This window comes from Lampris incognitus, chromosome 3 (genome assembly GCF_029633865.1).
Source record: "Lampris incognitus isolate fLamInc1 chromosome 3, fLamInc1.hap2, whole genome shotgun sequence".
NCBI classification, from domain to species: Eukaryota; Metazoa; Chordata; class Actinopteri; order Lampriformes; family Lampridae; genus Lampris; species Lampris incognitus.
In genome coordinates this window covers 73,833,239-73,849,233 of record NC_079213.1, presented here as the reverse complement: position 1 = coordinate 73,849,233, position 15,995 = coordinate 73,833,239, and the positions used below count along the sequence as shown (strand labels likewise).

General features: G+C 44.0%; 1 protein-coding gene across 1 annotated transcript; it reads right to left on the bottom strand.

The window, feature by feature from the left end:
- Window positions 1-7,584: 7,584 nt before the first annotated feature.
- glulb (glutamate-ammonia ligase (glutamine synthase) b) lies at window positions 7,585-10,807 on the bottom strand. Its single transcript, XM_056277417.1, has 7 exons — window positions 10,731-10,807; window positions 9,834-10,014; window positions 9,532-9,693; window positions 9,293-9,439; window positions 9,076-9,203; window positions 8,767-8,966; window positions 7,585-8,662 (listed from the first exon to the last, which is right to left on the bottom strand). The coding sequence occupies exons 2-7, from the start codon at window positions 9,997-9,999 to the stop codon at window positions 8,344-8,346; spliced, it is 1,122 nt and encodes a 373-aa protein (XP_056133392.1). The 5' UTR covers window positions 10,000-10,014; window positions 10,731-10,807; the 3' UTR covers window positions 7,585-8,343.
- Between the last annotated feature and the right edge of the window lie 5,188 nt (window positions 10,808-15,995).

The following is a 15,995-nucleotide window of genomic DNA, read 5'->3' as shown; positions in this document are numbered from 1 at the left end:
GAATAGCGAAAGGAGGTGAAAATCTGAAAGCGGTGGTCAAAAAAATGCATAGAAAAATGAAAAGCAGAAAGAGCAGAGATAAAAACAACCAAAAACATCACTGTACAGCCAACAGTCTGCACACCAGCAACCCTCCAGCAGCGGCGAGATCAGTCGGCGTTATACATCCACTGACCATTACTAGCCTGCTGCTGGCTATCGGAGTGCCATGAAAAGATTGGAGCTTCTGGAAATGCACCTCCCAGCCTTTACGCCTGGTCTGACACTGAAGAGACTATGCACAGTGAGCATGGAGGTATGGTGCAGTTTGTCATTGCGGTTCGGATATGTAGATATATAATGCAAGCAGCTCATTCTACTGTCCAGGAAGACGGATGAGCGATTGGAGGCTACTGGCCTCAAAAAGGCTACGGAGAGCTTTGAATTTGTCCTAATGACAGTATTAAAAGGCAAGGTCCTGGAAATGGTTAATATTTTCTCTCAAGTGCTGCAGAGGAATGATGCAGACCTCAGACAGGCAACAGAAATGTTGGCCAACACATCAGTCACATTGACTAAACTCAACTCAGTGAGGAGTTTAAGGACTTCAAATCCTGTGTGCAAGATTTATCATTGCAGAAAGATGCACAAGACCCACAAAAGGCACTTTGGAGATAATTTGAGAGGATCGGCGCCTCCGAAATGCCGAGGATCATTTTAGATTCTCCATCTTTTATGCACACTTAGATATTGTAACCTCCCAACTCAAAAGCAGGTTTACTGGAATGAACAGTGTTGTCACACGTTTTGATCATTTGCTTACAGAAATTGTGTAGAGTCAATAAGGACAGGTTTGAAATGTTTACAAAAGGCATTAGCTGCTCAATACATAGGTGGCCTGTCAGGATTGTTTAAGTAGATAAACTTACCTATTGTACCTTGAGAAAATTGCGTTGACTTTCTTCATTCAACATTCTGCAATATTTTACGCTCTAATCCCCTGCAAGTGATATTTTCATCAAATATTTTCAGCTGGTTCCCAGCTAGCAGTTTCTACAGGAACTAATTTTGGGTTGGGCTGTCTGTCTGTTCATCATACCTGACGCTAGACGCCTTTAGAGGACAAGTTTGAATTTGCCCTAATACATGTTTGTCTTTGTTATCTTGCTCTAACATTGGCAGTTAAATCTGACAACTATTTGATGGTAATAACATGACAGAGTTGTGGGTTGGAAAAGCAAAAGTTTTGAAAGTACCTCGAAAGGCTTGGGCTAAATTGCGGGGAATTTCAATTTTCTTCATCATCAGTTCACTTTATTGCTTTTATGGAGACGTGGCGGGTGACTCGGCCTGGTCAGTCAGCGCTGCAGAGAAAAGACGAGGAGACACAAAACCAGCAACATCCTAGTGCCAGGTGACCTCATACTTTGAGCCTGACATGAACGCTTTGTGTACTCGGCACTTGGGTTGAGCTTTCTCTTTCCACCACATTGCTCGGTAAGTGGAGCAATAACATAGATTTCATGAACTGTGAACCAGGGCCACATAGATATGTCCTCAGTGCAGCAAATGTGCTGGAAAATCTCTACCGAATCATGTGAGGACCTGTCCATTGTAAGCACACGCTTTATTTCACAAGTGCCACTGTGCTATAAGGTCTTTTTTTTTGCTTTTTTTTTTAGTTTAATTTTGCTTTTTTTTTTTACAAGTAATGCAGTCATGACTGGGTGCTTTGTGTGTGAGTGTGTGTGTTTTATTTAATTTTTCCCCCTCGACTACCCTAGCTGCTCTGACCTTTGTAAATTTCCACTATCATTGTGGTTCGAGGACGGGGGAGGTGTAGCTTCTGCTGTGGCTGAGGGTCAAGAGGTGGGGGCTTGTAAATTGCAGGGTGGGCTTTGACGGTGGGGGTAGGAGAGAAGAGCTCTTCCTAAGGGAGCCGAGGAGACTTGATTTCAGGAGTCCAGACAAGGGGTGCAAGTAAACAAGTCAAGCAACAACATTTTTTGGGGGCGGGGGGGGGCCTTTCATTTGAACTGATCACACACAGATGTGTTGGGCTGTCAACGCACAAAGTCCCGGTATGGTCTACAGATACAGAACCACAAGTAGGAGTTTTCCAAAACTAGTTATTAAGGTGTGGAGCTGTGTTTTGTGAATCGGTCATAAAATGACTCCTGAAAACCTGATGAAACATCAGCACAGTCAGCTTTTGTAAGTGACTTGGGGCGGGGGCGGGGGCGAGGGGTGGGGGGGTATGTCCTTGCTGTTTTTCAAAGCACTGTATGCCCCAAGAAACAGACTCCCCCCCTTCTCCAAAATTTTTTAAAAAAAAATAGTAGCTTTAATGCATGAGAACATTTTGTCCCGATTGAGTGTAAGCAACTTGACACCGGCAAATTCAGAAAAACAGGCTAAGAGAAAACCCTCCAGAGGAGGGGTTGCACTGGCTGGTCCAGTCAGCCGTCTGCCAGGCGAGCTTTTGACCTATTTACAACCTCTCATGCTGGCACAGGGCAGCGAACATCCTACAGATGATATGGAGGATGCAAACGCATCTAAAAAGGGAGTACCGCATATCGCCTACGACCGGTGACCTGTATTTGTTAACCAACCTTTAACACCCTACCCATAACCTATTATGTACACACTTGTCTCGGTGTGTGCAGAAAGCTTTGTGCAGACACGAGGATTGTCGAATGGGAGATGCCATAAACCGTAGAAATTTGACATGTCTGTCAGAATCATGCACAATACTTTATAATGTAGGGGAAAGCGTTTACAAATAAGAGACGTGTGTAGAAAAGAATAAACCAGAAGAGCTGAGCTGGTTGTGCTTTTTTTGGGGGGGGGGGTATTACTCATAGTCGACCAAAATTCGTAACTTTCTAATCATAGTATGACGAGTTATTACTCATGAAGCTCCACCTTAATATCGTATCATAATAATGTTTTATTTGTCATTGTACGTACATACAATGAAATTCGTCTCTGCATTGAACCCATCTTATATATGTGCGCGCACACACACACACACACACACACACACACACACACACACACACACACACACACACACACACGCACACACACTGGGAGCAGGGGGCACCCGTAGTGCAGATCCCAGAGACAAACTGCAGTTCTTGTTGTCATTGCCTTGGCCAGGGGTGCGAGCAAGAGTAATGACTCTAACACACGTGTCTTTGATGGAAGTATTACGTCATGTTTTTGGGAGCATTTTGCGGCTAAACGTTCATTCCGTCCTTACCTATGTGGTTAAAACTCAGTTTGTGTGCATTATTTACCTGCATTCTGCCAGTTTATATTTATTTTTATGCCAGTTTTGTCCCCAGACCCCCCCCCCTGCATGCTCATGTTTCTTATCACTCAGTCAGCTGCACCGCATGTGCAACGTGATGGCCCACTTACTCTCCACGCGACACGAATAAAGAGTCTACTTGTCTGAACATCATATCCCTGCCGCTTGCTATCTCTTTTGGCTGTGGCCCCGACTGAACCGCGGACCTTTCTCTGTCCTGTCACCCAGCCGCAGAGGCCTTGCATCACATCTGATCTATTTACTCTATCGGTATGAGATTAGATGGACAGGCTGAAGGCCGGAGGTCGACATATGAGACAATTCAAAACATTTCAACCTCTTCTCGTGAAACCCACATCGTGTGTTTGCTTCATCAGGACCATCGTCAAATTTCGATGTCCTTTAGAGCTGGTGACGTTGTTCACAACGGGGTGACCCTGAGTGTGGTCTCCTTCCTGGTACGCTCCGCTGATCCCCAGCCCATCTCTCACTTCATGTCTTTTGCTTTCACAGCTGCTCAAGTTTCCAGCTATCAGGGCTGGCGTGCAACTGGGTTTTTTCCACACCATGTTCCCAAACACACCCCCATGAGAGCGCGGTGGGGGGAGGGGATAGGTCACAAACAAAGCCAGGGTGTTGTCAACAGACTGGTGATAGTTATGGCTAGAAGGATTGCACCACCGCATATCATAGGAGACATTTCCCCCCTTTTCCCTTCATTTCATGGGATTAGATGAGATGTAAGTTACTCAAGAATGGTGCTTTGGTGTTTTACAGGGACCGTAAGACTTCAATTTTCTGGCTTTCTATATGTGATTAGGACTGGAGCCTCCTGCCGGAGTAATTTCCCTGATTAAATAACAGTTCACACGCCATTCTGTTTCACGGTCTTTTATATAACCACCATGTGACTTTTCAATGTATGGGGGAAATGGGTCGCCAACTCATTCTCCATGAACAGTTGATCTTGGAAAGGCCTTTCTTGTGTATTTTTCCATACAAAGCAATTGCGCGACAAAGTTGAACTCATCACACCGATCCCCGTCTCTTCGCACTGGTTTCCGGCGTTGTCACAGAGCAGACATTAAAATTCTGCCGTTCGTCTTCAAACCTCTAAACGGTTTAGGACCAACACACATATGACTTGCGTTTTACCATATGAACCTTCTCAACCTCTCGGGTCACGGGGAATGGCCTGCTGACTGGCCCCCGAGGTACAACGCAACACGGTGAGGCAGCATTTTCGCTGCACATTGCTGGAGCGGACTTCCAGACGATGGGGGGACTTGTCCAAACTCTGACCATTTTTGCAAACGGGCCAAAAACTTGTATGTTCTCCGCCAACTCTTATTATGCTGTTTTATTTCTTTTTTCTACATTTCCTTGATTTGTCTCATTCTTATTTAGTGCTTTCTTATGCCTTATGTGGAGAAAGCACTGTGTATGACATGTGCTATGGAAATAAACCCACCTTGGTATGAAACTGAGCTTGTTGGAGAGCTCCTTACAGTGAGCAGAGCACAGAGCTGATGCGCAGATCACGGTTCTCCTCTGGCCAGGAGGATGCATCGTCTTGCATGGGCCGTTGTTATGTAACTGCCTGCATGTACGGCACCCTTCCCCCCTCTGCTCTACATACACCGCACACATTGTTTGAGTTTAGACTGCCATAAAAACCCTTTCCCACTCGGTATAGCTTTCCTTCATTGCTTTCCCTCCTTTGCCCATTTCGTCTTCCTTTTCACGATATTCTGGTCGCCCGATGCTCCTGTCGTTCCACCCTGGAGCTGGCACGCTTCCATGTATTTTAAACCTTTGCAAATGAATGCTTATTAACTCATGTTCTCCTTGCATTAGAAATGATTACCGGGGGGATATTTTTCCAGTAATTAACTTTACTGGGAACCCGCTGCCTATGTTTGCACCATTTCACAACATGATAGTCACTGTGTGTTTTGCAGGATTGTCTTAATTATCATAGTTAAATCGTATTTTACATAACATAATATTTCCTGTGCGCGATCTCAAGTTAATCCTTGCCACTAAAGTTAACAGGAAGGGAAAAAAAACAAAAAACAAACAAGAATAGAATATAAAACACTTTAAAAGCAATCGTGTAAATAAAGTAAATTAGAATATGGTTAGAAAGAGATTAGCATATGTATATATTCAAGAGCAGACTTCATCAGTAGTCAGGTTAGGTAAAACTACCAGTTTATCTGGGAAGTGCTTCAAACGTCCCGTAGTGAACTTTACACATCCTCAAATAACAACAAAACTAACTTTGCAAGGTCTTGTGTGTGTGTGTGTGTGTGTGTGTGTGTGTGTGTGTGTGTGTGTGTGATCTTATTCGGCTAGATTTGCGAGGAGCAGTTTCGGTTCTTAACCATGAAGGTAAGGACATTTTTGCAGAGTGAGGACATTTTGGAGTGAGGTCCGGTCCGTTTTATCTCTGTGACTTGGGTTCGGGGTTACGGTTAGGATTGGGTCAAGATTAAGGTTAGGAGTTAAGGTTAGGCAGGTATTTCTGATGGTTAAGGTTAGGGTTAAGAGCTGGGGCATGATTGTAGTCAATGAGGGCTCTTCACAAAGAAGTACAAGAATGTGTGTGTGTGCATGCATGTGTGTGTGTGCATGCTTGTGTGTGTGTGTGTGTGTGTGTGTGTGTGTGTGTGTGTGTGTGTGTGTGTGTGTGTTTTGGCCTGTAAGTAGGGGTTTGAGTTCCAGGCCACAGCAGCACAGTCTGCAGGGAGAGGAACTGACAGACGAGGAAGGACAGCTCAAAGGCTCCTTACACAGGGTGGGAAAGACGTTGAGGGACTGTTTGATATGCTGAGCTGTTGAATATTGACCTTTAGACATGTAACCAGTTGTTGTTTTGTTGCCCCAAATGAACAATAAACTTTTTAACTCCCATCTAGCGCTACACTTAAGGCATTGGTTGAGTTGATGGCCTTATTTCATTATCAGTTGAATGCTTGACTGAAGCACACTTCAACGGCACACAAAGCCAGGGGTCAGTTTAACGGGGGACACCGGGGGATGCCTTCTCCCCCATTACACAAGTTGATCAAAACCAACCCCTTATAAAACTGCCATCCCTCCTTTCCACCCCATTTGGATTAATGACCCTATGTGATATCGCTTAATCAAAGAATTTTGGTATGTATTAAGAAATCTATAATCAATATCTAAATCATACCCGTGTCAGATGTTCTGTTGACATGGTCGTGAAATAATATTGTAATAGAATGAGTTCATAATACAGTCCAAAGTATGATAATGAGTATATATAGAATTATTAATTAATAAAACAGAGCTGTGTTTGTGAATGTTAACAAAAGGGGAGTTTGATAGCAAAACAAAATCATAAACATGGTGTTTGCTGAGCTCTTGAACTTGTGGTAGGAAACATTTCGTGGTCATATGTAGGATTATGGATGCACTTTGAAAGCTGATATTGTTTTTGTTTTTGTGTTTTTGAGAAGCCCCCCCCCCCCCCCCCACAGACACACACACACACACACTGTACATATCTATATTCGGGGTTGAACCTGAGACCTGTCTTACCATGAGGACTCGGTGCCACCACGCTGTGTCTTGTTTACCTAGTTATTTATGGGCCGAGCAGACCTCATGTCATGACCCCTCGACTACAGTACGGTTACATTTAAGTCAACTCCGACAATAATTAATTTCCAGGTTACCTGCAAAAGGCTTCTTAATATCTCTCATAGTACAGACAACCCCACACTGAGAGTGGTGGTGGGTGAGGAAAACCCCCAATGGCGAGCTAGCCCTGCAAAACTGTATTTCCTGTACAAAGTCTCCACAGTTCCTGGAAAGAAATGCTTTCATAGAAAGAGCTTAGGGCAATGAGTGCCCCCTCCGGACCCTCGTGTCGTTTTTCTTTCTTTTTTGCATAAGTTCAGCACATCCGTGTGTAGCGTCACATGTCCTTGTTAGCACAGACGCCTGTAAATTCATCCGGCAATGTTTGTGTCTGTACGAAATCTACACTGACCTATTTGAAACCCTGGAGGCGTTTGTCTGCAGCCTGTTGCAACCCGCTGATGGCACAGACGTCTTTCTCACGTGTCAGAATATCTTCCTTTTCCTGTCTCAGTTTTCCAAATGGCACAGACAGGAAGCACGCTCTCGCAATATACTGACCTGTTTTGCCAGCTGGCTGAATCAACACCCCCTCCCAAAAACAAAACAAAACACCCAAGCCATGTCAGATGAATAATAGTTTTTACGGTTATGCTTGTAAAGAGCCAACATGTATTCTGCTCCTCCTAATAGTTGCCCTTCAGCGTGGCAGTTAATTGAGTTCTCATGTTTGTTGATGTTTTCCATCTTATTATCGTTCCAAGTCACGGACTTGCACAACAAGACGTTACTTACACTTTCATTTCAGAGGGGGAAAGTTAAGCAATATTTTCAACAAGACAAACTCAGGTTATTCAGTTATATAAAAATGTTAAAATGTTTATTTGAGCTTTTCCTCAAATTATTGAAAAGTGATCACAGTCCCATGCATCGTGTTGAAATCTTTTTTTTTTATAGTGTTTGGATGACTTATCGTTGACAAGACATATCGGCCGTTTTTCCACAAAAGGGCAGAGTATTAAAAAAAAAATCAAAACATTCATACAATTCTTTGGACCAGTTTTAAAAACTCTAAAGTACAACCCTGTTGCACTACTGGCAGTATCAAGGTAAGCGCACGTTATCTATGATATTACATGAATGAATCTATAAAAAATAATGAAGTAGATAAACAATATGGAGAAAATCCAATATGAATCTCCCCCATCATAATGACATTTGCTGTTCTTTTTAAAAAACAAAAGGCAGTGTCCATGTCAGAGGTAAGAAAGCACAGAATAGAACCAACTGTAAAAAAAAAAAACAACCTACAAGACTACACCCATAAAATCTCACTTTAGACTGACAAATTACAGTACCGGTAATTAAACTTTTTTTTTCCTCATCTTCAGGTGTAATCTTAAAGGGAGAGGTGAGAATCAGTCTCGGGGCATTCATTTGCTGTAATCTGTGGGTTCATCCCCGTCTTCTTTTAGTAAACATGTGCGTACCAGAGCCTCTGTGACAATATATGGGTCACAGTTGGCGGATGGGCGGCGGTCCTCAAAGTAGCCCTTCTTGTCGTAGCCCACGGAGCGAGGGATGCGGATGCTAGCACCGCGATTGGCTACCCCAGCTGAGAACTCGTGGATGTTTGAGGTTTCATGGTGACCGGTCAGGCGCCTGGCATTGTCAAGACCCCCTTTAGGATCATAGGCCCGAATATGGTAGCTGTGCCTCTTCCCCAGTCTTTCAATTGACTCCTCAATGGCTCTGAAGACAAATGATAAGAGTCACGGAGTTATGCAAACACTTAAATACATCGAAATAGAAATATATAATGGTGTGACACATTGCATGGCTGAACACATCCTTACTTTAGTCCACCCTCTTCTCGCATCTCCTTTGTGCTGAAGTTAGTATGGCAGCCAGCACCATTCCAGTTACCAGGGATAGGCTTAGGGTCGAAGGTGGCCACAATACCAAAGTCCTCACAGACTCGGTGAAGGATGAAACGAGCAACCCACAGGTGGTCTCCCATGTTGATACCTTCACAAGGCCCAACCTGGAACTCCCACTGAAAAGACAAAAGAAGCACTATCCAGGTGAGATGTAAGAATAAAGCACAAAAGCATCTTAAGATCTAAACAATAAGTACACCATCACCAAAGGCACAAGCAGAATACCTGAGCAGGCATAACTTCAGCATTGGTTCCACAGATCTGTACCCCAGCATACATGCAAGCTCTATAGTGGGCCTCCACTATGTCCCGTCCATAGGCCTTATCTGCTCCCACTCCACAATAATAGGGCCCTGCTCGGACAGAATGACAGAAAATGTGAAGACTCCATCATGACTTTTAGGCAAGTTGTGCACGTCAAGAAGACAAAGCTCAAACTCACCTTGAGGACCAGGGAAGCCATTGGAAGGCCAGCCAAAAGGATGTCCATCTGTGCCCAGCAGAGTATACTCCTGTTCCATACCGAACCAAGGGTGGTGATTTTCCACCATGCTCATGATCTGCTTACAGGTGTGACGCAGATTGGATTCTGTTTGAAAAATCGCATAAATTAGTTTAAAAAAACTGATAATAGCAATACAGCTTATCTTAAGTATTGTTTCACCCTTTGGAAATGCTCACCGGATGGCTTGCGGTTGTATTTGAGCACTTCACACAGAACCAGCTTGTTAGGGTCTCTCCTGAATGGGTCCCTAAACATAGCTGCTGGTATCAGGTACATGTCACTGTTGGAGCCCTCTGACTGGTAGGTGCTGGAGCCATCAAAATTCCACTCAGGAAGATCTGAAAGACAAAAACTGCATTTTAGGACTCAAGTACCTGGAAGTTAATGATAGCATATTGTACATAAACATGTTTACAACATTTTATAATGCATGCCATTATAATAATAATAATAAGTAAATGCCGTGCCGAATTCTCACCCTCGATGTTCTTGGGTTCAAAATCCAAAGTTCTGGTCTTGCAGCGCAATCCCTCTCCAGATCCATCAATCCAAATGTACATGGCTTGGACCTTACCTCCCTGAGGGAGCTCCATGTACTGCTGCTTTACAACTTTACATAGGTGCGAACTTGCTGATGTGGCCATTTTGATTTAAAAAATCTAAAAAGGGGTCAAATAAAAATAAGCCTGATCATTCTCATCAACTCAGCGACTTGCAGCAGCACAAAACAGCAGAGTTCAGAGAAGGGAAGTAACTTTACATTACAATCAGCCATGTAACTGAAGATCCATTAGAAACAGGATTCAGACAACTACTTTTGGACAACATCCTGAACAGCATCCTGTGTATTCACAGATAAGACTTTGATGGTGATGCCGAGGCAATTAAAAGAAAAATCAGCGACGACTTAATGGTGAAGACACTGGACATAACACAAAACATCAATAAGATGATATGTTGGTGATGCACGACACTGACTCTGAGCAGACCAGGCAAAACAAACCAACATTTCCACATCATGCAACCACTACTGGAAGTGGGAACATAAGTGCCAGTACTTCTCTTATTCACATATTGTTGTTGTTGTTGTTCTTAGATTATTTTTCACATTTAAGACAGTGGCAGTGGAGAGGTAAGCGGGAAATAAGCGGGATAGAGACGGGTATGACGTGCAACAAAGGTCGCCGGCTGTAATCGAACCGGCGACGTTGCGGCCGTGTGGCCAAGAGGCACGCGCCGTAACCGTTCGTCTCGTTCACATGTTAGCCTGTCACTTCGAGCTCTGCGTGCAACAGAGCAGATGCATAACGTTAATTTCGCCAAACACCGGCGGTAGCGCTAAACCCCGTGTGGGGACTGGTGCAGACAGACCTACCTTACGTCAAGAGAGGAGAGTGAAGAAGTAGCCGTGACAGCCTCTGCGTTACGTCGCGTCACGTTCCTCTTGTTGTTCATTCCTGTCTCCGCGCGGCAGCCTCATTGTATTTATAGAAAGGCTGAAAAAAAAGCCGTTGCACGTGATTGGCTGAGCAACGCCGCCATCATGTCGTGATCGTAAACCGCAGGGCTCATTGGTTTCACTTTACAACAAAAGGAGGAACCCAGCAAAAGCCGACTCTGTAGGAACTCCCCCCAAAAAGCTCGTTCACGTGAACGTTTTTTGATTGATAAAAAAAGCCCAACTTGTACTTGTTAGTGAAAAGCAAGTATGATGCCCCCTAGCGACACATGACGCTTTTGGTTTTCTTAAGTAAAACCATCAGTGGGATTTTTTTAGGCTGTCTTCGCCACAACAACAACAACAACAACAACAACAACAACAACGAATAATCACCATCATCAACAACTCAACAACAACTACAACAAATTATCAACAACAACAAATCATCACCACCACCATCAACAACAACAAATCATCACCATCATCAACAACTCAACAACTACAACAAATCATCATCAACAACAACAACAAATCATCATCAACAACAACGACAACAACAACAACAACCAAACGCTATGGTTTGAATCTAAAGTTTACAAACTTGAAGCTAAGAAACGATTCAAGGTAATTGAAAACAACACATTTGATCCCATCGAGCAGGCCTACGTTGTACAGCAGCATAGACAACGCACCGTGAGGACAGATGCTAGGAGACACCCTAATGAGCCTGTCTTTATTCAGTCCGCTATCTTTATTTTTATTCGCCTGCATTTGTCTGTTAAAGATTTTGAATGGTTCTGAGTCAGGAAAAGAACAATGGAGAATGGTGGAAACTTGAGTTAAAAAAACTAATTGTAGTGTGACGTGCATAACTGGCACGAAAAACCAGTTTGGGGGAGGGAGGGGGTTGTTATGATGAAGTGTCCCTGTTTTTAATAACATACTTCTGTAGGCGCCATGTACGCGGTGGAAATGCGGAAAATCGGCTGCAATATTCACCTTTCCGACGCAAATACGTTTAAGCGCTTGGCACTGAAGTAGGGCACTGCCGGTCCGATTTCCTTGTGTAGTATTTCTGTTTCAGCCACTCCGTCTAACAACCATGGGTGAGCCACTCAAAGGGGGCTCTTTCCTTCATTAACATATGTGGGACATTTAAGAACTCAGAACTCGAAAGCTCAAAACATGACGCATCGAGACGACTCTACTTTCATGCATGCCATTCTTAAGTATAGACCCGTTTTTCTTCCCAGTCTTAGGTGTTGTAGTTGGGGGTGAAATGTTGATGCAGTTGCTCCAGCAAGAGAGAATGTTTAAGAAATATTAAGGAGGGAAATGTACCTTTGCTGGCTGAAAATGTTTTGGGCACGTTGGTACTTGATAACCTGACGCGCCAGATGGCAGATTCGCGCGAGATCTCGTAATCTCACGAATCCAGCTACCTCGCGAGGTAATCCAAAGGAGTTGAATCAAGTGCAACTGGACTTGGTATATATCCGTGAAGACGTTTCGCCTCTCATCCAAGAGGCTTCCTCAGTTCGTGCCTTTCTGACTAGACCAAGCTAGTCTGACTGGCTGGTGATGAGCTCTGACAACGACTCCAAAGAGGATAGATTCTGAGTCTCATCAGCAGCCAGTCAGACTAGCTCGGTCTAGTCAGAAAGGCACGAACCGAGGAAGCCTCTTGGATGAGGCGAAACGTCTTCACGGATATATACCAGGTCCAGTTGCACTTGATTCAACTCCTTTGGATAACCATGACCTGGATGAATGAGAACATTCACAGACATCTCGCAAGGTAAGTAAGGAACATCTTGCACTAAAATACGAAAGACAAAACTCTGTCCTCACGTTGTAGCTGTTGCATCGTACACAGCCCCACATTGTATGCTCCTTTGGCCAGCTCCACATATTGCACACTACAGGAAATTACCACAAAATAACGCAATTACTCCAAATAATAACAACAATAAAAAAAACTTCTCAGTCGTAGCTTACCTAGACAATTTTCTCAAGAGCAGAGGGTAAAAACTGTTCAGAGCCTGACATCTGGTGGATGAAATGCAGTATAGCAACACCAGAGACTGGCGCGCTGTCACCTGTATAGGAATATACAGTGGAATTTAATTCAAGCAAGAGTGGGGCCTACATTCCACACATTTTCCAGCAATGCATTTCTTGCAAAACAGTAGAAAGATATGTTTACAAAACATGCACGCTTGCACGCTTATGTGCATGTGATGTAAGCATTTAGAAAATTGGTGACTCCACCATCTTCCCACGCTCGTATTGTTGTGCTTCACGTGTTTTTGTGTTTATCCCAGCATGAAAATAGATTGGTAGCCCTGTCTTCCCTCTATGATTATTACTGTCAAATGTCTGTCACTTGATTGTCACTGTCAGATGAGCAAAGTCAGTCTTACACCTCATGAAGAGGAAAGTGGGCTTGCTGACATGTTCTGGTGAGTGAGATGTATATTCTGTATTCTGATTATTACTAGCTTGCTTTTCAGCACAAGCAGTCTGCTGAGGCCACATCTCAGAGACTCTGGGTAATATGTCATGGTGCTTCTTTAAATGTTTGTACTTATGTGGTTAGCTTTTTTTATGTTGCTTTTTTATGCATTCCATGGCAAAACGTTAATGCTCAAGTCTGAGTAATTGTCTTAAAAAAACAGAAGTGATGTTGAAGCATGCTTGTCATATCATGCAGAAATTACTTGTCTAAAAGTAACATGTTAATGCAGTCTTTTTAATCCTGTAAAGGACCCTACCAATGACAGGTTTCATGTGACAGGTTTCATGTTTGGCACCATTGCAATATAAAAAGGTGACGCTGTGTTGGTTTCCTTAGAAATTCAAATATAACGCAACATCTTTTGTCTCATGTTTAAACTTTAACGTTATATATATCTTAAAATTTTTTTTTTTTTTTGCTTTCTTCTCTCTGTTTTATGCTTTTGGTGGTGCCGTTTTTGGGAAATTTTGGATTTGTGTTTTTTATGTTACACTGCTGTGAGCTGGGGGAAACGAATTTTTGTTTCTTTGTGTATGCAAGTACGTCTAAGAAATGACAATGAATTGCTCCTCCGGATTCCTCCTCCTCCTGATAACATGATAAAAAAAAAGCTGTAGGAAAAGCAAACAGTTGAAATGGCAAATTATTTACCCAAAGCTGACCATCTGCAGTATCAATTTGTAATAAATGCCACAGCACATATCCCATAAAGGGTATTGGGACTGTAACCGGTGAAAGGCTTGGTCTGACAACAGGCCAGGTGGTTTAGATTAATAACCTCCCCTTCTGCCACATTTGGATAATTCACCAGCAGCACTTTAGAGAGGCACACTTTCCACAACCAACAACCAAATGAGTGGGCTGTGCTAAAACAAGAGTTACAATGAGAGAAAACATGGCTTGACACTTAACTGTGTATGTTCCAGCTGTCTTTATTCATTTGAACTGGGTGGAGCATCCACTCCTCTTCCTGTGCCAGCAGGGACCACTCCTTCATGGACAGTTGTTGTTAATCATCAGAAAACCACCTTTTCGTTGTTGTTGTTCTAAGTGATGTGTTTGCACAATGTTTACACTGTGTGAGTTCCTTCTTGTCTTTAGCTGATTTGCTTTCTCTGTCTGTCTGTCTGTCTGTCTGTCTGTCTGTCTGTCTGTCTATCTATCTATCTATCTATCTATCTATCTATCTACACTGCTCAAAAAAATAAAGGGAACACCTAAAAAAACAATATAGACCTCGATGAATGAAATATTTCAGCTGAAAATCTTTATTTATTAGACAGAGGAATGTGTTTAGAGCAAAATAACCTAAGAATGATCAATGGAAATCAAAATCATTAGCCCATTAAGGTCTGGATTCAGAATCATACTCAAAATCAAAGTGGAAAATGAGAACATAGGCTGATCCAACTTCTGTGGAAATTCTTCAAGACGATTCAAAATGAGGCTCAGTAGTGTGTGTGGCCTCCACGTGCCTGTATGCACTCCCTACAACATCTGGGCATGCTCCTGATGAGACGACGGATGGTCTCCTGAGGGATCTCCTCCCAGACCTGGATCAGGGCATCGGTCAACTCCTGGACAGTCTGTGGTGCGACATTGCGTTGGCGGATGGTACGAGACATGATGTCCCAGAGGTGCTCGATTGGATTCAGGTCTGGGGAACGTGCAGGCCAGTCCATAGCATCAATGCCCTCGACATACAGGAACTGCTGACACACTCTGGCCACATGAGGACGAGCATTGTCATGCATGAGCAGGAACCCAGGGCCCACTGCACCAGCATATGGTCGGACAATGGGTCTGAGGATCTCATCCCGGTACCTAATGGCAGTCATGGTACCTCTGGCTAGCACGTAGAGGTCTGTGCGGCCCTCCAAGGATATGCCTCCCCAGACCATCACTGACCCACCGCCAAACCGGTCATGCTGGAGGATGTTGCAGGCAGCAGAACGTTCTCCACAGCGTCTCCAGACTCTTTCACGTCTGTCACATGTGTTCAGTGTGAACCTGCTCTCATCTGTGAAGAGCACAGGGCGCCAATGGCGAATCTGCCAACCAAGATGTTCTCTGGCAAAGGTCAATCGGGCTGCACGGTGTTGGGCTGTGAGCACAGGCCCCAATTGTGGACGTCGGGCCCTCATACCATCCTCATGCATTCTGTTTCTCACTGTTTGAGCAGAAACCTGCACATTAGTGGCCTGTTGAAGGTCGTTTTGTAGGGCTCCGGCAGTGCTCCTCCTGTTCCTCCTTGCACAAAGGACCAGATAGCGGTCCTGCTGCGGGGTTGTTGTCCTCCTGTGGCCCCCTCCACGTCTCCTGGTGTACTGGCCTGTCTCCTGGTACCTCCTCCATGCTCTGGACACTGTGCTGGGAGACGCATCAAATCTTCTTGCCACAGCACGCATTGATGTGGCATCTTGGATGAGCTGCACTACCTGAGCAACTTCTGTAGGTTGCAGATACCGCCTCATGCCACCTCTAGTGGTGAGGGCACTAGCAAAATGAAAAACTAACCAAAGATCGGCCAGAAAAGATGAGGACAGGCAAATGGTCTGTGGCCACCACCTGCAAATCCATTCCTTTTATAGGGGTTGTCTTGCAAATTGTCTAATTTCCACCAGGTGGAAATTAGACAATTTACCAACAGGTGAAATTGATTCACAAATCAGTGTTGCTTC